Here is a 23,455-nt window from a genome sequence, read left to right as displayed (position 1 = left end):
TCAAAATAGTGACTTTCAGTCTGTAGTGTATGTTTTGTATGTATTTTAGTGTACTAGCAGATCAGTGATACAATACTACTTCTGTTCATCACCAAGCAATGTAGCTACAACAACTTGTCAAAGACTGAGGCCAACCAACACAGCTACAATGTAGTAACCTTTATTGCTTTCCTTCAACAACTTCATTTCCATTACAAAAAAATTCAATGGTTCATCTGCGTTATCCCCCGGTTCCCGCCCTCCCAACCCCATAAGAATAGTACAGATACCATTCATTGTACAGTTTAAGAACAATTCATTAAAAACTTCACTGATATCAAACCGAATGGCAACATGAGGCCAATCCAAGCCACCTTATAGGGGACTGAAATGTCTAGTCACACGGTGCTGAAAGATCGCCTGTCCTCAGTGATCGTCACCGGTTTAAGAGTTTCACATAGCAGTACTATGACAGTTTATTCTGTGTTCTATTGTTGTACAGCGTAGGTTAGATACGGAGAAAAATGCACCTTGGACCGCTCTTAATAACAAGCTCCCCAGTAGGCCACGTTTCCTAGTCCCAGCCTGCTTAAGTACTCAACTACCAAGAGATAATGCACACCAAGGCAATGCCAATGATGGGAAAAAGTACCCAAATGTTACCTTAATAGAAAATGACTCAAGTAAAAGTCACCCAGTAAAATACTACTTGAGTAAAAGTTTACATTTTGGTTTTAAAATATACTTAAGTATCAAAAGTAAATGTAATTGCTAAAATATCCTTAAGTATCAAAGCAAAAGTAAGACTAATTTAAAATTCCTTATATTAAGTAAACCAGACGGTACAATTCTTGTTTTTTAAATTTACGGATAGCCAGGCCACACGCCAACACTCAGACATCATTTACAAATTAAGAATTTGTGTTTAGTGAGTCTGCCAGATCAGAGGCAGTAGGGATGTTCTCTTGATAAGCGTGTGAATTTAACCCTTTTCTGTTCTGCTAAGCATTCAAAATGTAGCAAGTACTTTTGGGTGTCAGGGAAAATGTATGGAGTAAAAAGTACATTATTTTCTTTAGGAATGTAGTGAAGTAAAAGTTGTCAAAAATATAACTAGTAAAGAAAAGTACAGATACCCCAAAAAATGACTTAAGTAATATTTAAAAGTATTTTTACACCACTGGTAAGCACAAAGTCAGAAGGAACGAGAACGTAGGTAAATTTCCAACATTCATAGTATGGGGCCCATAATTGACCCAGAGGGCAAAACAGCTGCTAAAACAGATGACTGTTTGTTTTCATCAAGGTGTTCAGATGGAAGCGGTCAGTCAGTTATTGAACTTGAGGAGTCTCCTCTTTATTGAAGTCAAAACAAATTCTTGCCCCCCGTACGACTTACACCCAATGTTTCATAACCTTCATTCCATATTTGTATAACACTATAGATTTAAATAAAACTAATTCAATCACATTATTCAAACTCATGAATTAAACTCAATCACAGAGCCATGAACAGCAGACTGATGCCATTCCCAGTAGGACTCCTGTAACAGTATACATATTGAATAATCAACCAAAAGCATTGCTATTCATTAACACTAAATCCACGGGACAAAATTAATTAAGATCTTTTTTTCTATACAAAACTGCCTACAACAGAATAGCCAATAAAAGAAGAGCACAGAGAAACCCACCTATCAGTGTTGTCCAGTGTCAAATAGGTAAAAAGGGTTTACAGCTGAAAGGGAGGGGCAGAGAAACACACAGCAACATCTTCTAGCAACACAAGTGGATTGACAATGAGGGAGTCAGTCAGTGAGCAACAGAGTGAACGTGAGACAACACACAGAGACAACAGAGAGAGACAACACAGAGGGAGAGAGAGAGACAACACAGAGGGAGAGAGAGCGACAACAGAGGGAGAGAGAGAAAGGGAGAGAGACAACACAGAGAGAGAGAGACAACACAGAGAAAGAGAGGGAGAGAGCGAACACAGAGAAGGGGAGAGAGAGAGACAACACAGAGAGAGAGGCCGAGAGAAAGACAAAAGACACAGAAAGAGAGTGACAGGGAGAAAGGGAGAGAAAGAAAGACTGACAGAGACGGTGAGAGAGAGAGAAGGGCCTCATTGAGCCCATTGGTTCCTGAGACTGATCTAAATAGATACATGTATATAAAAAGGTACATATAGCCTGCCCACCCCTCTCGTTGTGCGGCAGGCGTATCTAAAGTGCACAGATATAAAGACAGGAAATAAAGAACATTAATTACCGGCCAGCAACAAAACAACGACACTGCTCCCCCCCCCCAAACTCTGCAACGTTGACCCACTCAAAATAAATTAAATGCATTACATTTTGTAATGATAAAAAATATATATATATAGACAATCTAAAATATATACCCCATAACAGAAAATATTCCATTGGATGTAAACCGTTTAAATGGATAAAAGTGGGGTTCCCCTCGTCATCATAACCAAGGGGAGGCTACAGCTCTGGTAAGACTTCCTTGGTGCAGGTGCACTACACTAGATTAAACCCAGGCTACCACAGCCATGTACAGTAACACTATTGAACAGCTTTAAACCTGCCCTAAAGAAGGCATCAGTTTTAGAACCCTCCATAGACTTACTCTATACATATTTTCTTCCTTCCATGTATGGACATGGACACTGCAGGCAATACCCTCACCATTACACCAAAATAACAAGACCGCTCAATCGAGAAATGTGAGAACATTTTGTTTTTGAAACGTTATCTTATTATAGTCCGTTTCCAATTTGGGATTGTTTAAGATTAGTAAGAGATGTTTGCCAATTAATTCAAGAAATATTCTGCACACTATGGGCTATGCTGTGGTCTGTCATGTTCACTTTGACAGAACATCTTCAGTCTTTCAACCTACTGTGACTGATAATCTGAATCAACAGCACATCGTACACATGACTCTGATATTGTGAAAAGACATCTTAAGCTGCTCTTAAGTTTCTCACACACACACACAAATCTAATATGTGCTCCAAATGTATTTGGACCTTTTGTTGAGCGTCACCTGCTTTCTCAAACAGAAAGTGTCTATTGTTCAGAGTGAGCCAGATAGAGTGCTGTGAGTAGTAGCCGTCGTTGTGGTCAAGCCACCCGGGGTGCTTGGACTGCTGTTAGGCCTACTGCTTCCTATAAACCACCTGGGGACAGTCTTGACAAGTTTGAAATGCTTACAGCAACTCCTCTAATATAATGCACTAAGGGCGATAGAGGCCACTACATGCATTCATAATGCATTGCCCTCGAAGTAAGTGTTACGAGGACAGACTGTACACCATATCACAGAGACTATGGATATGTTGGTAAAAAGCCTGATGAAAGTCATTCCAAGAAGACCAAGTGGTTCCTTAAAAAAGGCACACCTGAATCTAAAGTTAATGTTTTTTCACCTTAAAACGATGATAAAATTAAAAAACAAATTTCCCTCCGACTAATTTCACAATAAGAACTAAAGAAACATGGCTAAGTAGAAGTGGTTGTGTCTTTGTGTGCCCCCTTGGCATTGGTATGGTAGCAGCTGTTAGGGCAACGGACAGGGCCATGAAGGACACTGCCCCCTGCTGTGTGGGAGGACAGGAGGACAACGCCACCTGGTGGGCTAGAGGCTGAAGTGGTACTCTCCCTGCTCCTCCCGTCCCTCCTTCATAAGGAGGTCTCAGCATCCCCATACTTCTCCCCCTGGTCATTCTCCAAGTTTATCTTCACACAGGACACCTTCGCCTGGCTGGGAACAGAGAATAGCACCATCATCATCACCACCACCAAAATTCAGTTCATTCTTTCAAATGTTTTAATTATATCTAAATATAGCTGTTTAAAATTAATGAATTAAACTTGAATTTTAGTAAGTTAAATCCTCCAAACTCATTCAAAAAATGACAACCCAATACAGTGAGTATGAACCCACTCACCATCCCTTTGCCACACAACGTGCAATGTTGCAAAATGTTTAAATGCAACATTGCAAGACTGAATGTACCCCAGGTGGACCCAAATGCTCTTATCTTTGGTTTATTTGAAAATATTGGCAGTTCTAAGACATTTGCCACACATCCAGTACAATTGATTTGCAAGTTGGTGCATCATAGTATCGCGATTGTGGGTGGGAGTGTTATAATTAGCCTTTATGCTCTTAGTTCATTGAAAGGTTATTCAAAGGTTAATATACACTGTCAAGCACAAAAAGGTATGGGTTCAACTTCTGGACTATATAGGACAATAAGGTGGAGACAGAAACACCAGGCTGGATTACAAAATTCTCCGGCCCTCAATCTTGAGAGTAAGCAATAATAGCCTTATACAAGGTTTCATCAACATTCCCTCACACGTAAAAGCATGTGATTGAGACACATATTGACATGCATGAAATTAATGTACATTTTTAAATAGTTTCAGAATTCATTTTCAAAATATTTAAATAGAAAAGTATTTATTTATTGGTTGAAATATTTAGTCAAAATGATTATCAGGGTGTGATTTTCTGAGAGGGATGGGAGCATGCTTCTGGGTTTGGCCCCAGCAGCCAGACAGGAAGAGGAAGGATGAGCACCTGAACCATACCGAGGAGGAGTTATAGCTACCTGCCACTATGCTTCAGAGCTTTGGCACTGTCAGAGTTCATGGAGACAGACTTCCAATTGGCAGTTTTGGCCATTTCATCAGAAATGTTTACCATAGAGGGGTCCAAACTGCAGGGGAACAAACACACACCACAACACCCTAAGCTGGCGTACACAAACACACATTTTCAAGGACATCACACCCAGTGTGGTTCTCATTTCTGAAACAAACTCATGAATGATCTTTGCATTGCTGCAGTCAACATACATTATTACAGAGGACCCTTAGAGAACTATCATAACCATTATAAAATGCAATACTAAGGGAAATGAGCTATTTAGTATTACTTCAAATAAAATAGTTGGATGAAATAGTCGCTTGTTTGCAAGGACAGTCTGTGATTGGTCGTTTTTCTGGTGGTTGTTATGGGGCTGAGGGTCGGGGGGGGGGGTCATGTTCAACAACAAATCAAACACGAGGGCTGTATTTCATTCCACAAGGCTGTCCACTTCCATAGGCCCTTCAGAGGGGAGGAAACTGCGGTGTGGAATGAAACCGGTCCGAGGTGGTCATGGGCAGTTAATCAACCAGGTGGAAGAGCAGCTGTATGAGGAGTGCATAGTGAGACTAGAGCAGGCCTGAGACTGAGACCAACCCCTGCTCTCTCCTCTGCATCGTGTGGCATGTCCAACTCAACACTGCTGTCACACCTGCTTTGGGAGAGACGGGTCAGTGCTTCAAAAGGGGTTACTCTTCCCTGTTACATGAATTTACTAGTCCATAGTTCTCCAAAGTGCTTCACAACGCATTACAGAACCCGTGAGGAACATCACTGATGGGCTATGGTGAATGGGCCGTGACTTCCTCCAAGTATAATCGACATTGATATACTGCATCAAAATTGTCCCCAACCACTAACCTGACTTTGAGGGTCTTGAGGATGCCCGGCCCGTCGCAGGGGTGTGTTATGCCCTCTTCCACGTCCAGCAGGCGCTGGGCCTCCTGTAACCATGGAAACAGAGGGAAAGTGTCAGTGGGACCGTCACAGCTCTCTGCAGTAGTCTGTGAGAAGTTGGACCACACCTCCTTGGCTTTCTTCTTCTTGTCGTCCTCCTTCTTCTTCTTGCTCTCAGGCATCAGGTCGTCCAACCAGCTCAGCTCCCTGTTGGTGAAACATAGGTCCAGCAGCTTCCGTATAAACACCAGGGCCAACACCTAGAGACACCAAAACAAAATCAGTGACTTGTACTTTTAACTCTTCATTAAAATGGCATCATCCTGACAATCCAATTCTGTGCCATCTCTTTGCTTGACGTATTCTCTGTCTTCAGTTCAGACTTCTGTTTCTGGAAGACATGGCCTGTGAAATGTCTTTCTAGCGCCATACTAACAGCATATCCATATTCTTACCATCATGGGGAAGACGACGGCGGCGGCGGACGCCTTGATGACCCACAGCAGCACCAGGCAGGTGAGCTGCACCAGGGTGAACACATGGACCTTCCACAGGGGAACGTAGCGCAGGTAGATCAGGTCCGGCTGGTGCTTAGCTGGCATGCAGAACAGCTTGATACGGTCAAAGAACTACAGGAGAGGACAACCACAACACAACCATGTTGAGACCACAGGAGGCTGCTGAGGGGAGGACGGCTCATAATAATGTCCCAAACGGAGCAAATGGAATGGCATCAAACACCTGGATACCATGGAAACCATGTGTTTGATACCATTCCACTCCAGCCATTACCACTAGTCTGTTCTCATTTACCCTTTATTTAACTAGGCATCTTTAATTAGGTGCCACCAACCTCCTGTGGTTCAGATGTACCATTGTGCAAGTGTGGGGGGGGGGGCAACACTGCAGTGTAAACCTACCGCACTGACCACATGACATAACACACCACACAGACTGACCTGGATGCCTTTGAGTGAGGACACACCCATGTAGAGAAACACCCCATAGAGGACTGGCATAGGGATGAACTAGAAAGACAACAAAGGGGACAGAAGGTACTTTTTAGTCATTTAATCATAGTCCTCACCCTTTTCTAATTTCTTTACCCACAAACCACTGGGGTGTGCCAAATAATACCTCCCTTTCCTCATCACTCTGGTATCAAAAATAAATTATGTTCCAAAACAGTGAAAGGATGTTGAGGATCTGATCAAGAAACCAGCCTGCAATCCTATAAGAGCGTCTCTTCTTGATTTGGAACACCATTCCAGTCTATAAAAGAGTCTCATCTCACCTTGAGCACCGAGGTCATGAAGACAGAGCAGCCCATGAGGATGAAGATCATGAAGCTGGTGACCCTCTGCTCTCTGATCCCCAGGAACTTGGGCTGTTCCCCAGGGGCCGAGCACTCTGACTCCAGCTTCAGACTGTTGACGTGGGAGATGGAGAGCACGGTGGCCGCTACAAACCAGGGCAGGCCCATGATGGAGCACACCCCCAGCATCACAGACACCACCAGAAGATCCAGGTGGTAGCCACAGCCTTTCTGATGGGGGGGGAGACAGTCCATCAGGAGAGAGGCCAACCAGGGAGGGGGTGAGAGTCAGTCAGGAGAGAGGCCAACCAGGGAGGGGGTGAGAGTCAGTCAGGAGCGAGGCCAACCAGGGAGGGGGTGAGAGTCAGTCAGGAGAGAGGCCAACCAGGGAGGGGGTGAGAGTCAGTCAGGAGCAAGGCCAACCAGGGAGGGGGTGGGAGTCAGTCAGGAGAGAGGCCAACCAGGGAAGGGGTGAGAGTCAGATGAGAGGCCAACCAGGGAAGGGGTGAGAGTCAGATGAGAGGCCAACCAGGGAAGGGGTGAGAGTCAGATGAGAGGCCAACCAGGATACAACAGAACAAAGATGTCCTTGATACTAGTACCTCCAAGCTCCAACTCTCTGGAAAGGCACACGCACACGTTGCAAGCAAATCATAGATTTGTATAAACTTATTGCAGTTGTTCTATAGTTATGTAAGGTAAATAGTAGATGTCTCCCTTAGTCTGGAAATCCAGAACTTGTGTACCTGGTCAGGGTTCATGTAGTGACCTGATCTAGTACACAACATGCAAGTGCCACTTTTCTTCTTTGTCACAACCTCTCTCTATATATATATATCAGCCTGTCTTCCTCTATGCCACAACCTCTCTCTCTATATATATCAGCCTGTCTTCCTCTATGTCACAACCTCTCTCTATATATCAGCCTGTCTTCCTCTGTCACAACCTCTCTCTCTATATATCAGCCTGTCTTCCTCTGTCACAACCTCTCTATATATATATCAGCCTGTCTTCCTCTATGTCACAACCTCTCTCTATATATCAGCCTGTCTTCCTCTGTCACAACCTCTCTCTATATATATCAGCCTGTCTTCCTCTGTCACAACCTCTCTCTCTATATATATATCAGCCTGTCTTCCTCTATGTCACAACCTCTCTCTCTATATATATCAGCCTGTCTTCCTCTATGCCACAACCTCTCTCTCTATATATATCAGCCTGTCTTCCTCTATGTCACAACCTCTCTCTATATATCAGCCTGTCTTTCCTCTGTCACAACCTCTCTCTATATATATCAGCCTGTCTTCCTCTGTCACAACCTCTCTCTATATATATCAGCCTGTCTTCCTCTATGTCACAACCTCTCTCTATATATCAGCCTGTCTTCCTCTGTCACAACCTCTCTCTATATATATCAGCCTGTCTTCCTCTATGTCACAACCTCTCTATATATATCAGCCTGTCTTCCTCTGTCACAACCTCTCTCTATATATATCAGCCTGTCTTCCTCTGTCACAACCTCTCTCTATATATATCAGCCTGTCTTCCTCTGTCACAACCTCTCTCTATATATATCAGCCTGTCTTCCTCTGTCACAACCTCTCTCTATAGCAGCCTGTCTTCCTCTGTCACAACCTCTCTCTCTATATATCAGCCTGTCTTCCTCTGTCACAACCTCTCTCTATATATATCAGCCTGTCTTCCTCTGTCACAACCTCTCTCTATATATATCAGCCTGTCTTCCTCTGTCACAACCTCTCTCTCTATATATCAGCCTGTCTTCCTCTGTCACAACCTCTCTCTATATATATCAGCCTGTCTTCCTCTGTCACAACCTCTCTCTCTATATATATATCAGCCTGTCTTCCTTTGTCACAACCTCTCTCTATAGCAGCCTGTCTTCCTCGGTCACAACCTCTCTCTATATATCAGCCTGTCTTCCTCTGTCACAACCTCTCTATATATATCAGCCTGTCTTCCTCTGTCACAACCTCTCTCTATAGCAGCCTGTCTTCCTCGGTCACAACCTCTCTCTATATATATCAGCCTGTCTTCCTCTGTCACAACCTCTCTCTATAGCAGCCTGTCTTCCTCTGTCACAACCTCTCTCTCTATATATATCAGCCTGTCTTCCTCGGTCACAACCTCTCTCTATATATATCAGCCTGTCTTCCTCTGTCACAACCTCTCTCTCTATATATCAGCCTGTCTTCCTCTGTCACAACCTCTCTCTCTATATATCAGCCTGTCTTCCTCTGTCACAACCTCTCTATATATCAGCCTGTCTTCCTCTGTCACAACCTCTCTCTATATATATATCAGCCTGTCTTCCTTTGTCACAACCTCTCTCTATAGCAGCCTGTCTTCCTCTGTCACAACCTCTCTCTATATATATCAGCCTGTCTTCCTCTGTCACAACCTCTCTCTCTATATATATCAGCCTGTCTTCCTCTGTCACAACCTCTCTCTCTATATATATCAGCCTGTCTTCCTCTGTCACAACCTCTCTCTATATCAGCCTGTCTTCCTCTGTCACAACCTCTCTCTATATATATCAGCCTGTCTTCCTCTGTCACAACTTCTCTCTATATATATCAGCCTGTCTTCCTCTGTCACAACCTCTCTCTATATATATCAGCCTGTCTTCCTCTGTCACAACCTCTCTATATAGCAGCCTGTCTTCCTCTGTCATAACCTCTCTCTATAGCAGCCTGTCTTCCTCTGTCATAACCTCTCTCTATAGCAGCCTGTCTTCCTCGGTCACAACCTCTCTCTATATATATCAGCCTGTCTTCCTCTGTCACAACCTCTCTCTATATATATCAGCCTGTCTTCCTCTGTCACAACCTCTCTCTCTATATATCAGCCTGTCTTCCTCTGTCACAACCTCTCTCTATAGCAGCCTGTCTTCCTCGGTCACAACCTCTCTCTATATATATCAGCCTGTCTTCCTCTATGTCACAACCTCTCTCTCTATATAGATCAGCCTGTCTTCCTGTAAGTCACAACCGCTATATATATCAGCCTGTCTTCCTCTGTCACCAACCTCTCTCTCTAGATATCAGTCTTCCAGTCTGTCTCTCACCTTGAGTTTGTGCTCCTTCCTGTTGATGATGACGGCGGTGATCTGCTGGTCCATGAAGATGAGGATGGTGCAGAGCAGGGCAGGGATGGCTGCAGCCAGCATGGTCCACCAGGGGTTGGTCCCCAGCGGGGAGATCACCCAGCCACGGTTCTCAGACGTGGGCTAGAGGAGCAGGCACGGTCAGGAAAGAACGTCACAACACACACAGTAAACCGGGACGTCACAACACACACAGTAAACCAGTCAGTCACAACTAGAGGTCGACCGATTAATCGGAATGGCCAATTAATCAGGGCCGATTTCAAGTTTTCATAACAATCGGAAATCGTTTTTAAATAAATTTTTTTTATGCCTTTATTTAACTAGGCAAGTCAGTTAACAACACATTCTTATTTTCAATGACGGCCTAGGAACGGTGGGTTAACTGCCCCGTTCAGGGTCAGAAAGACAGATTTTCACCTTGTCGGCCCCGGGGATCCAACCTTGCAACCTTACAGTTAACTAGTCCAACGCAATAACGACCTGCCTCTCTCTCGTTGCACTCCACAAGGAGGCCCTGGTTGGCCCCCTTGCAACGTGTGCGTGTGCCTTTCCAGAGAGTTGGAGCTTGGAGGTACTAGTATCAAGGACATCTTTGTTCTGCTGTATCCTGGTTGGCCTCTCATCTGACTCTCACCCCTTCCCTGGTTGGCCTCTCATCTGACTCTCACCCCTTCCCTGGTTGGCCTCTCTCCTGACTGACTCCCACCCCCTCCCTGGTTGGCCTCTCTCCTGACTGACTCCCACCCCCTCCCTGGTTGGCCTCGCTCCTGACTGACTCTCACCCCCTCCCTGGTTGGCCTCTCTCCTGACTGACTGTTACGCAAATGCAGTAAGCCAAGGTAAGTTGCTAGCTAGCATTAAACTTTTCTTAGAAAAAACAATCAATCAATCATAATCACTACTCAACTACACATGGTTGATGATATTATCTAGCGTGTCCTGTGTTGCATATAATCTGACTGAGCATACAAGCATCTAAGTATCTGACAGCGGTGGCAGGCAGAAGCAGGCGCGTAAACATTCATTCAAACAGCACTGTCGTGCGTTTTGCCAGCAGCTCTTCGTTGTGCGTCAAGCATTGCGCTGTTTATGACCGAAGTGAAATGGCTGGCTAGTTAGCGCGCGCTAATAGCATTTCAAACTTCACTCGCTCTAAGCCTTGGGGTGGTTGTTTCCCTTGCTCTGCATGGGTAACGCTGCTTCGATGTGGTGGCTGTTGTCGTTGTGTTGCTGGTTCGAGCCCAGGGAAGAGCGAGGAGAGGGACGGAAGCTATACTGTTACACTGGCAATACTAAAGTGCCTATTAGAACATCCAATAGTCAAAGGTTAATGAAATACAAATGGTATAGAGGGAAAGTCTTATAATAACTACAACCTAAAACTTCTTACCTGGGAATATTGAAGACATGTTAAAAGGAACCACCAGCTTTCATATGTTCTCATGTTCTGAGCAAGGAACTGAAGTATTAGCTTTCTTACATAGCACATATTGCACTTTTACTTTCTTCTCCAACACTTGTTTCTTGCATTATTTAAACCAAATTGAACATGTTTCATTATTTATTTGAGGCTAAATAGATTTTATTTATGTATTATATTAAGTTAAAATAAGTGTTAATTCAGTATTGTTGTAATTGTCATTATTACAAATACATTGTTTTTTAAATGTTTTATTACTATTATTATTATTTTTTATATATATATAAAAATCGGTATCGGCTTTTTTGGTCCTCCAATAATCGGTATCGGCGTTAAAATCATAATCGGTCGACCTCTAGTCACAACACATACAGTAAACCAGTAGGTCCCAACACACACAGTAAACCAGAACGTCACAACACACACAGTAAACCAGAACGTCCCAACACACACAGTAAACCAGAACGTCCCAACACACACAGTAAACCAGAACGTCACAACACACACAGTAAACCAGAACGTCACAACACACACAGTAAACCAGAAGGTCACAACACACACAGTAAACCAGAACGTCACAACACACACAGTAAACCAGAAGGTCACAACACACACAGTAAACCAGAAGGTCACAACACACACAGTAAACCAGAACGTCACAACACACACAGTAAACCAGTAGGTCACAACACACACAGTAAACCAGAACGTCACAACACACACAGTAAACCAGTAGGTCACAACACACACAGTAAACCAGTAGGTCACAACACACACAGTAAACCAGTAGGTCACAACACACACAGTAAACCAGAACATCACAACACACACAGTAAACCAGTAGGTCACAACACACACAGTAAACCAGTAGGTCACAACACACACAGTAAACCAGTAGGTCACAACACACACAGTAAACCAGTAGGTCACAACACACACAGTAAACCAGAACGTCACAACACACACAGTAAACCAGTAGGTCACAACACACACAGTAAACCAGAACGTCACAACACACACAGTAAACCAGTAGGTCACAACACACACAGTAAACCAGTAGGTCACAACACACACAGTAAACCAGTAGGTCACAACACACACAGTAAACCAGAACGTCACAACACACACAGTAAACCAGAACGTCACAACACACACAGTAAACCAGTAGGTCACAACACACACAGTAAACCAGAACGTCACAACACACACAGTAAACCAGTAGGTCACAACACACACAGTAAACCAGTAGGTCACAACACACACAGTAAACCAGTAGGTCACAACACACACAGTAAACCAGTAGGTCACAACACACACAGTAAACCAGTAGGTCACAACACACACAGTAAACCAGTAGGTCACAACACACACAGTAAACCAGAACATCACAACACACACAGTAAACCAGTGTCTCAAATAGTAGGTTGATAATGCTCTAAAATAGGGCAGTGCTATCCAGGTTTCTCTCTTTATAACTGGAAGTTGACTAAATAAATGAGTTCATATTTTCCATACCCTGATCTCATTCAATCAAATCCATTGATAATCAGGACATGGTTCGTTATCTTATCTATATAGGACATTCTTTATCTATTCAGAGTGTCAAGGTTTGTTCGAGTCCCAACACAAATACATTAAACAAACTACTCTGACCCAGATCAGCACAAAGACACAAACAGGCTCCTCCTGCCTGTTCTAGTTTAGTGAACTTGGCACATACCTGACAGATTCTGTTGGCAATCTGATGTACAGTATCATAGTAGGGTGTTAGGGGACTACATGAAACGTTGGTTTTAGTGTTAAACAGAACACTATTTCATGAGGATAGGACTGACCATTGCTGAGATATTTTATTTTCAAGTTATCGGAAAAGGTCAAAAATGTTGGACAGGTCGATGTTAATCCCTAGTCAATAATGGCAACAAACCACCTGTCTGGATTCTTAGATTCAACACGTTTTGTTCAATATCTCAAGATGTGGTTAATTTGACAAGCCTATTTCCATCCACGGGTTTTACGCGAGTAAAGAGTACGTCTGAAAATAATTATCATGACAGCTGCGATGGAAACAGTTTCAGTACAATTTTATAAATGGTGCAATCATTTTGTGTCTCAAATTAATTATGCAAGTAATGATGGTGGAAACACCTTTATACACAAATATTGATATAATAACCATCATATCAAAGTAAACTTGGGAGTCTCGATGAGATGGTGTGTTATCCTCCCACTACAACTCAGGAAAACATGCAGTTTATTAGGCTACAGATGAAATACATTCTGATGAACTTCAGTGATGACCTTGATGCTCCTTTCCAATAAATATTGAGGGTCTTATTCTGGCGACATGATGGTCAATCCTTGACTGCCGCTTGCAAATAAAAACAAGTTCTTCTACAGAATCTATAAATGTAGACCTGCCTCCCCACACCGCCTTCCCCAACTGTATCAGAGCTGTTAGCTGGAGCGCAGGTGCCAAGACCAGAGTAAGCACATTTGCTATTTTACGCAACAGTTTTTGTAGAGTTGACAATGCGATGGAAATACATTGAACTTTAGATTTTTTATTCAGTACACGAAAAAGTTAATTTTGTGTGCACTACGTCATCACACGCTGTTTGGTGAAAACACCACTGCTGGGAAAATCCGCAGATTGGTGTTATGTGGCTAATTGGATGGAAACCTAGCTCCTGTTAAGGAACTTTCAGGACTGATGGAGAACACCGAGATGATTCACATACAAGTCAAATCGATTCAATTAAAATGCTGTATTAAGCAAATGATCCTAAATGTTTTCAGGTAAGGTGGTCATATTATTAACACATTTTAATTCTTTATGCAAAACTTAGTAACAATTTGAAACCATTTATGAAATGATAACTTTTGATAGTACTTTATCACACACACTGAACTGTAACACAGAAGGCTACAATGGAGTTAGGTTATACAGTAATGTTATTTTTGGTGTTGAGTTACTTTGGTGATGAGAGGATGAACTGCAGCAAATTATTAGCCTAGTCATAGCTAAATAACAGTGAACTAAGCCTGTTTCTAAACGATTGTAAGGCTGTTGCCACTGAATTCTGGTAGTTTATACTTGAAAGAATAAAACCATGAATCACAAAAAATTCCCCGCTGGCACATTACAGCCACTGCAGAGCAGCGCTGCCTCTCACCTGGGTTATTACCTCAGCGAACTGTGTCAGCCACTCCCACACAGCTAGCACCCATCATGGAAGTGGGGGTGGCAAAAGGGGAATTTGGACCAATCCCTGACAACCCAGTAGCTATGAAGCTCTACTTTGTAACTGGCTGTGTTTTTTTTGTTTCTCTGAAAACACCTGAATGACAGAAGTGAAGGAAAAACATTTCACCTGATATTTCAGTGAAAAGACGTCCGGTGACCATGAAACAACCTCAGGACTTTCCAATGTCACATCGATCATACTCTGATCGGTTGAGGAATACCTTCCGCCAAGAGTAAATATGAACTCGCGGGTTTCACAAAAAGGTCTTTGAACATCCTTGGCATGGCACTATACCCCGCAATGTCACATTCAGTATTGTGATTGCCACGTTAATGTTTTCAAATGATTTAATATGTATTTTGATGACCACATTATTGACATTAAGTCAAACAGATTTTTACAATTCTCGCATAATGTCCATTGTATGTCGTGTCACTCAACACAATAATAATAATAATAATAATGTATTCGGATATAATCATCTAGACTTTTTATTTTAATGTTAAACAATTTAAAGGCCCAAACTAAACGAAATTCAGAGTTAAGTGTTTGAAACCAATCCATACCTGAAAGCGGTCAGGCACATTCAGTTTGGGGGAGGGAATGCCCACCAGGTAGTCCACCAGGACCATGATCATGATGGTCAGGAAGACCGCGAAGTCACTGATGGTCGACCGTACCTGGAACACAGAAGGACAGAGTGAGAAGGAGTGCACAGCTGAAAAGAAGAGAGGTAAAGGTTTAAGTATAGAGGATCAAACCAAGGGAGAGAGCAGAGTGGTAGGACCTAAACTCACTAGTACACAACCCTGACAGACACATCACTCCTACTCTAATGCCAAACCTTGGTGGGAAAGTAGAGCTTGGTCTTGAACTGCTTGAGGAAGGAGGAGAGGAAGAAGGTAGTGAAGAAGAGGATGACGGACCAGAAGAGGACGTCAGGGATGTAGGGACCATGGTGGCCGCAAGCTGGCCCAACAAACTCCCCACGCAGCCTAGAACACTCCTACAACACAGACCGGGGGAAGGACAGTTGAGGGTTGTCAAAATCAACTTTATGTCCATGCATGAAATCAATGTCATTTTACTATTGAAATGGAAAACCAGTACGAGACAGATTACAACAATAAGAAGGTACCATCGACGCCCCATAAGCACACACACGCAAGCAGACACACATAAAAACACACACAAACACATGGGAAAAAAAACACAACTTACATCGACATCCAGTTGGGTCCAAGATATTGATTCTGGTGCGACCCCGCTGTGGTTCCAGACCTGCTGGATCTCAGGCGTGGCGTTAACCGGCGGAGAACATTGACATCTGAGACAGAGACTAAATATTAACCGACACCGTTCACCTACTACAACTGACCTAACTATCAGCTACAGTGCCTTGCGAAAGTATTCGGCCCCCTTGAACTTTGTGACCTTTTGCCACATTTCAGGCTTCAAACATAAAGATATAAAACTGTATTTTTTTGTGAAGAATCAACAACAAGTGGGACACAATCATGAAGTGGAACGACATTTATTGGATATTTCAAACTTTTTTAACAAATCAAAAACGGAAAAATTGGACGTGCAAAATTATTCAGCCCCTTTACTTTCAGTGCAGCAAACTCTCTCCAGAAGTTCAGTGAGGATCTCTGAATGATCCAATGTTGACCTAAATGACTAATGATGATAAATACAATCCACCTGTGTGTAATCAAGTCTCCGTATAAATGCACCTGCACTGTGATAGTCTCAGAGGTCCGTTAAAAGCGCAGAGAGCATCATGAAGAACAAGGAACACCAGGCAGGTCCGAGATACTGTTGTGAAGAAGTTTAAAGCCGGATTTGGATACAAAAAGATTTCCCAAGCTTTAAACATCCCAAGGAGCACTGTGCAAGCGATAATATTGAAATGGAAGGAGTATCAGACCACTGCAAATCTACCAAGACCTGGCCGTCCCTCTAAACTTTCAGCTCATACAAGGAGAAGACTGATCAGAGATGCAGCCAAGAGGCCCATGATCACTCTGGATGAACTGCAGAGATCTACAGCTGAGGTGGGAGACTCTGTCCATAGGACAACAATCAGTCGTATATTGCACAAATCTGGCCTTTATGGAAGAGTGGCAAGAAGAAAGCCATTTCTTAAAGATTTCCATAAAAAGTGTCGTTTAAAGTTTGCCACAAGCCACCTGGGAGACACACCAAACATGTGGAAGAAGGTGCTCTGGTCAGATGAAACCAAAATTGAACTTTTTGGCAACAATGCAAAACGTTATGTTTGGCGTAAAAGCAACACAGCTCATCACACCATCCCCACTGTCAAATATGGTGGTGGCAGCATCATGGTTTGGGCCTGCTTTTCTTCAGCAAGGACAGGGAAGATGGTTAAAATTGATGGGAAGATGGATGGAGCCAAATACAGAACCATTCTGGAAGAAAACCTGATGGAGTCTGCAAAAGACCTGAGACTGGGACGGAGATTTGTCTTCCGACAAGACAATGATCCAAAACATAAAGCAAAATCTACAATGGAATGGTTCAAAAATAAACATATCCAGGTGTTAGAATGGCCAAGTCAAAGTCCAGACCTGAATCCAATTGAGAATCTGTGGAAAGAACTGAAAACTGCTGTTCACAAATGCTCTCCATCCAACCTCACTGAGCTCGAGCTGTTTTGCAAGGAGGAATGGGAAAAAATGTCAGTCTCTCGATGTGCAAAACTGATAGAGACATACCCCAAGCGACTTACAGCTGTAATCGCAGCAAAAGGTGGCGCTACAAAGTATTAACTTAAGGGGCTGAATAATTTTGCACGCCCAATTTTTCAGTTTTTGATTTGTTAAAAAAGTTTGAAATATCCAATAAATGTCGTTCTACTTCATGATTGTGTCCCACTTGTTGTTGATTCTTCAGAAAAAAATACAGTTTTATATCTTTATGTTTGAAGCCTGAAATGTGGCAAAAGGTCGCAAAGTTCAAGGGGGCCGAATACTTTCGCAAGGCACTGTACTACAACTGACCTAACCAAAACACCGACTACAACTGACCTAACAGCTACTACAACTGACCTAACAGCTACTACAACTGACCTAACAGCTACTACAACTGACCTAACTAAAACAGCTACTACAACTGACCTAACTAAAACACCTACTACAACTGACCTAACTAAAACACCTACTACAACTGACCTAACTAAAACACCTACTACAACTGACCTAACTAACTAAAACACCTGCTACAACTGACCTAACTAAAACACCTACTACAACTGACCTAACCTAAACACATGAGGTAGTTTGGATGTGCAGAATACACTTCCTTTAAACTATGTAGAAGGTCGTAGCTCAACGTTCTAACACGTAGAAGGTCGTAGCTCAGCGTTCTAACACGTAGAAGGTCGTAGCTCAACGTTCTAACACGTAGAAGGTCGTAGCTCAGCGTTCTAACACGTAGAAGGTCGTAGCTCAGCGTTCTAACACGTAGAAGGTCGTAGCTCAGCGTTCTAACACGTAGAAGGTCGTAGCTCAGCGTTCTAACACGTAGAAGGTCGTAGCTCAGCGTTCTAACACGTAGAAGGTCGTAGCTCAGCGTTCTAACACGTAGAAGGTCGTAGCTCAGCGTTCTAACACGTAGAAGGTGAGGTCGTAGCTCAGCGTTCTTACACGTAGAAGGTCGTAGCTCGGCGTTCTAACACGTAGAAGATCGTAGCTCAGCGTTCTAACATGTAGAAGGTTGTAGCTCGGCATTCTAACATGTAGAAGGTCGTAGTTCGGCATTCTAACACGTAGAAGGTCGTAGCTCAGCGTTCTAACACGTAGAAGGTCGTAGCTCAGCGTTCTAACACGTAGAAGGTCGTAGCTCAGCGTTCTAACACGTAGAAGGTCGTAGCTCAGCGTTCTAACACGTAGAAGGTGAGGTCGTAGCTCAGCGTTCTTACACGTAGAAGGTCGTAGCTCGGCGTTCTAACACGTAGAAGATCGTAGCTCAGCGTTCTAACATGTAGAAGGTCGTAGCTCGGCATTCTAACATGTAGAAGGTCGTAGTTCGGCATTCTAACATGTAGAAGGTCGTAGCTCGGCGTTCTAACACGTAGAAGGTCGTAGCTCGGCGTTCTAACACGTAGAAGGTCGTAGCTCAACGTTCTAACACGTAGAAGGTCGTAGCTCAGCGTTCTAACACGTAGAAGGTCGTAGCTCAGCGTTCTAACACGTAGAAGGTCGTAGCTCAACGTTCTAACACGTAGAAGGTCGTAGCTCAGCGTTCTAACACGTAGAAGGTCGTAGCTCAGCGTTCTAACACGTAGAAGGTCGTAGCTCAACGTTCTAACACGTAGAAGGTCGTAGCTCAGCGTTCTAACACGTAGAAGGTCGTAGCTCAGCGTTCTAACACGTAGAAGGTCGTAGCTCAGCGTTCTAACACGTAGAAGGTCGTAGCTCAGCGTTCTTACACGTAGAAGGTCGTAGCTCGGCGTTCTAACACGTAGAAGATCGTAGCTCAGCGTTCTAACATGTAGAAGGTCGTAGCTCGGCATTCTAACATGTAGAAGGTCGTAGTTCGGCATTCTAACACGTAGAAGGTCGTAGCTCGGCGTTCTAACACGTAGAAGGTCGTAGCTCGGCGTTCTAACACGTAGAAGGTCGTAGCTCGGCGTTCTAACACGTAGAAGGTCGTAGCTCAACGTTCTAACACGTAGAAGGTCGTAGCTCAGCGTTCTAACACGTAGAAGGTCGTAGCTCAGCGTTCTAACACGTAGAAGGTCGTAGCTCAACGTTCTAACACGTAGAAGGTCGTAGCTCAGCGTTCTAACACGTAGAAGGTCGTAGCTCAGCGTTCTAACACGTAGAAGGTCGTAGCTCAGCGTTCTAACACGTAGAAGGTCGTAGCTCAGCGTTCTAACACGTAGAAGGTCGTAGCTCAGCGTTCTAACACGTAGAAGGTGAGGTCGTAGCTCAGCGTTCTTACACGTAGAAGGTCGTAGTTCGGCATTCTAACATGTAGAAGGTCGTAGCTCGGCGTTCTAACACGTAGAAGGTCGTAGCTCGGCGTTCTAACACGTAGAAGGTCGTAGCTCGGCGTTCTAACACGTAGAAGGTCGTAGCTCGGCGTTCTAACACGTAGAAGGTCGTAGCTCGGCGTTCTAACACGTAGAAGGTCGTAGCTCAGCGTTCTAACACGTAGAAGGTCGTAGCTCAGCGTTCTAACACGTAGAAGGTCGTAGCTCAGCGTTCTAACACGTAGAAGGTGAGGTCGTAGCTCAGCGTTCTTACACGTAGAAGGTCGTAGCTCGGCGTTCTAACACGTAGAAGATCGTAGCTCAGCGTTCTAACACGTAGAAGGTCGTAGCTCAGCGTTCTAACACGTAGAAGGTCGTAGCTCAGCGTTCTAACACGTAGAAGGTCGTAGCTCAGCGTTCTAACACGTAGAAGGTGAGGTCGTAGCTCAGCGTTCTTACACGTAGAAGGTCGTAGCTCGGCGTTCTAACACGTAGAAGATCGTAGCTCAGCGTTCTAACATGTAGAAGGTCGTAGCTCGGCATTCTAACATGTAGAAGGTCGTAGTTCGGCATTCTAACATGTAGAAGGTCGTAGCTCGGCGTTCTAACACGTAGAAGGTCGTAGCTCGGCGTTCTAACACGTAGAAGGTCGTAGCTCAACGTTCTAACACGTAGAAGGTCGTAGCTCAGCGTTCTAACACGTAGAAGGTCGTAGCTCAGCGTTCTAACACGTAGAAGGTCGTAGCTCAACGTTCTAACACGTAGAAGGTCGTAGCTCAGCGTTCTAACACGTAGAAGGTCGTAGCTCAGCGTTCTAACACGTAGAAGGTCGTAGCTCAACGTTCTAACACGTAGAAGGTCGTAGCTCAGCGTTCTAACACGTAGAAGGTCGTAGCTCAGCGTTCTAACACGTAGAAGGTCGTAGCTCAGCGTTCTAACACGTAGAAGGTCGTAGCTCAGCGTTCTTACACGTAGAAGGTCGTAGCTCGGCGTTCTAACACGTAGAAGATCGTAGCTCAGCGTTCTAACATGTAGAAGGTCGTAGCTCGGCATTCTAACATGTAGAAGGTCGTAGTTCGGCATTCTAACACGTAGAAGGTCGTAGCTCGGCGTTCTAACACGTAGAAGGTCGTAGCTCGGCGTTCTAACACGTAGAAGGTCGTAGCTCGGCGTTCTAACACGTAGAAGGTCGTAGCTCAACGTTCTAACACGTAGAAGGTCGTAGCTCAGCGTTCTAACACGTAGAAGGTCGTAGCTCAGCGTTCTAACACGTAGAAGGTCGTAGCTCAACGTTCTAACACGTAGAAGGTCGTAGCTCAGCGTTCTAACACGTAGAAGGTCGTAGCTCAGCGTTCTAACACGTAGAAGGTCGTAGCTCAGCGTTCTAACACGTAGAAGGTCGTAGCTCAGCGTTCTAACACGTAGAAGGTCGTAGCTCAGCGTTCTAACACGTAGAAGGTGAGGTCGTAGCTCAGCGTTCTTACACGTAGAAGGTCGTAGTTCGGCATTCTAACATGTAGAAGGTCGTAGCTCGGCGTTCTAACACGTAGAAGGTCGTAGCTCGGCGTTCTAACACGTAGAAGGTCGTAGCTCGGCGTTCTAACACGTAGAAGGTCGTAGCTCGGCGTTCTAACACGTAGAAGGTCGTAGCTCGGCGTTCTAACACGTAGAAGGTCGTAGCTCAGCGTTCTAACACGTAGAAGGTTGTAGCTCAGCGTTCTTACATGTAGAAGGTGAGGTCGTAGCTCAGCGTTCTTACATGTAGAAGGTGAGGTCGTAGCTCAGCGTTCTTACATGTAGAAGGTGAGGTCGTAGCTCAGCGTTCTTACATGTAGAAGTTGAGGTCGTAGCTCAGCGTTCTAACATGTAGAAGGTCGTAGCTCAGCGTTCTTACATGTAGAAGGTGAGGTTGTCCAGCTTGTTGTTCATGTTGATGGGGTAGAGTTCCCCCAGGTGAACCAGCTTCTCCAGGGCCTCGTAGATGAAGATGATGCAGATGAGCGCTGCGAAGGCTTCCTCCGTGAAGCGGGTGATGTAACAGACCAGGGAGCTGGCGTCCGTGGCAACCAGGACGAGGCACAGGAAGGCCGTCCACAGGCCGATGCTGGTCCTCAAGGACAGGTAGGACAGGTCGTAGTCACTGGACAAGGGGAGATAGGGACAGAGGGTTAGGGAGACAACACACACACAATCCTAAACGTATATGGACAACTTAAAGTACTGGCATTGGTCCTATACAACCCCGATATGTCACAAAATGAGAAATAATTTCAAAACTTACAGAAGTAGGAATCCTAAAACTGAATAAGCAACAACCCTCATCCTGAAAAGCAATACTAGATCAGGTCACCTGTTGAACCCTGACCAGGTACACAAGGTCTGGATTTCCAGACTGGGGGGGACGGGAGATACACTATTTACCTTATTGAAGACCTAGGTTTAGAAAAAGCAATGATTTCGGGAATCCCTGTTTGCTTGCAACATCTCTGTGTGTGTGTGTGGGTGTATGTTTGACAGAGAGTGGGTGTCTGTCTCTATAAGAGCTAAGGAGAGTTTGAGCCGTGTTACATTCTTCCTCTTCTCTCTGCGACCCTGTTGATCACACACACACAGAGGCAAGCGATAATGGCACCCTGCAGCCTTCCACTGCTGGCCCTGGCCTGCCTGTTTCTGTTGGTCACAGCTCAGCCCACCTGGGGGGACCAGGACATCCCCTCCATGTTCAGACAGATCATGGACACTGTGGCAGAGCTGAAGGCCAAGTCTGACCTAAAAGCCAGCGTGCTCGGTAAGATGGACCTGGAAAACATTATGCTGTGACAATTTAGGTTGTGTGTGTGTGTGTGTGTAAGCCTGAATTGCCACTGTGTATGTGCAGTGGAAGAGAGAGTGGGGCTGTGTATAAAGATAGATGTTACTACAGTGAAAGTGCTGTGTATTCTCCATGTTTCTAGCTATGAAAGAGAGAATGGAATCCATGGAGAAAGAGCTGCAGGCACTGAAAGGTGAGAAAGCATCATCTGTTGTGTGGAGTGTGGTAACTGATAAGAATGTGGTGAGGTTTCACACACGCAGATGCGTAGACAATTACATGACAACCAATGGTGTGTGATCTGGAATATTGATGTGTGTTGATAAATGAATGAAATGTGCATTCCACAGACATTCCTAAGGTGGCGTTCGCAGCATCACTGGGAGGCAATGGACTCCAAAAGGCAGGAGACTTTAACAAAAAGCTGGTCTACAGAGAGGTCTTGACAAATGTTGGTGGTGCATACAACGTAGAGACAGGTAACACACACACACACACACACACACTTTAACCCTCTCCTCATTCTTCCCCTGTTAAAAACAACCCTGTCCTCTCAGGTGAATTCACGGCTCCGGTTCGTGGAGTCTACTACATCCGGTTCACGGCCAACGCTCCTACAGACGTCACCTTGAGCTCCATGCTGTATAAGAACGGCGGCAAAGTCATTCTGGCCGCTCACGAGAGTCCGTCCGGCGAGGGCAGCGACACGGCGTCTAACGGAGCCACTCTGCTGCTGGAGGAGGGAGACAGTCTGCAAATGATGCTGTGGGCCAACACCCAGGTCTGGGACAACGCCAACCACCACAGCACCTTCAGCGGCTTCCTCCTCTTCCCCATGCCACAGCAGCTGAAGCAATAGGTCTACATCCCTCTTCCCCATGACACAGCAACCAGAGACAGAGGTGTACATACACAGTAGCATTGTTTTCAACTGTTGTCAAATCAGACTGAATTAAAAATAACATTGAGGTGAAAGTCTGCTTATTCAGTCAT

The 23,455-nt window shown here is 44.5% G+C and overlaps 2 protein-coding genes across 2 annotated transcripts in view; one reads left to right on the top strand and one right to left on the bottom strand.

The window, feature by feature from the left end:
- Nucleotides 1-144: 144 nt before the first annotated feature.
- Nucleotides 145-23,455, bottom strand: part of LOC139387564 (sodium bicarbonate cotransporter 3-like) — a 69,083-nt gene continuing 45,772 nt past the window's right edge. Inside the window, exons 14-25 of the mRNA XM_071133891.1 lie at nucleotides 21,545-21,790; nucleotides 15,873-15,978; nucleotides 15,496-15,657; nucleotides 15,218-15,331; nucleotides 9,942-10,103; nucleotides 6,836-7,087; nucleotides 6,501-6,569; nucleotides 5,997-6,170; nucleotides 5,670-5,801; nucleotides 5,506-5,588; nucleotides 4,607-4,714; nucleotides 145-3,750 (exon numbers count right to left, since the gene is read on the bottom strand). Coding sequence (XP_070989992.1) covers nucleotides 3,669-3,750; nucleotides 4,607-4,714; nucleotides 5,506-5,588; nucleotides 5,670-5,801; nucleotides 5,997-6,170; nucleotides 6,501-6,569; nucleotides 6,836-7,087; nucleotides 9,942-10,103; nucleotides 15,218-15,331; nucleotides 15,496-15,657; nucleotides 15,873-15,978; nucleotides 21,545-21,790 — 1,690 coding nt within the window. The 3' untranslated portion in view covers nucleotides 145-3,668. The remainder of the gene's footprint in view (nucleotides 3,751-4,606; nucleotides 4,715-5,505; nucleotides 5,589-5,669; nucleotides 5,802-5,996; nucleotides 6,171-6,500; nucleotides 6,570-6,835; nucleotides 7,088-9,941; nucleotides 10,104-15,217; nucleotides 15,332-15,495; nucleotides 15,658-15,872; nucleotides 15,979-21,544; nucleotides 21,791-23,455) is intronic.
- LOC139387571 (complement C1q-like protein 4) lies at nucleotides 22,220-23,437 on the top strand. Its single transcript, XM_071133904.1, has 4 exons — nucleotides 22,220-22,438; nucleotides 22,605-22,655; nucleotides 22,813-22,941; nucleotides 23,020-23,437. Exons 1-4 carry the CDS (start codon nucleotides 22,276-22,278, stop codon nucleotides 23,319-23,321), a joined length of 645 nt encoding a protein of 214 aa, XP_070990005.1. The 5' UTR covers nucleotides 22,220-22,275; the 3' UTR covers nucleotides 23,322-23,437.

Source organism: Oncorhynchus clarkii, chromosome 3 (assembly GCF_045791955.1).
Source record: "Oncorhynchus clarkii lewisi isolate Uvic-CL-2024 chromosome 3, UVic_Ocla_1.0, whole genome shotgun sequence".
Classification (NCBI taxonomy): Eukaryota; Metazoa; Chordata; class Actinopteri; order Salmoniformes; family Salmonidae; genus Oncorhynchus; species Oncorhynchus clarkii.
The sequence above is the reverse complement of the archived record's forward strand: the minus strand, read 5'-3'. Positions and strand labels throughout refer to the sequence as shown.

What these genes read in the sequence shown, in the direction of transcription:
- LOC139387571 (XM_071133904.1), top strand. Translation starts at nt 22,276, where the DNA reads ATGGCACCCTGCAGCCTTCCACTGCTGGCCCTGGCCTGCCTGTTTCTG. An exon ending in AGAGCTGCAGGCACTGAAAG is followed by an intron (nt 22,656 to 22,812) that starts GTGAGAAAGCAT and finishes TGCATTCCACAG; the next exon opens with ACATTCCTAAGGTGGCGTTC. An exon ending in TGCATACAACGTAGAGACAG is followed by an intron (nt 22,942 to 23,019) that starts GTAACACACACA and finishes CTGTCCTCTCAG; the next exon opens with GTGAATTCACGGCTCCGGTT.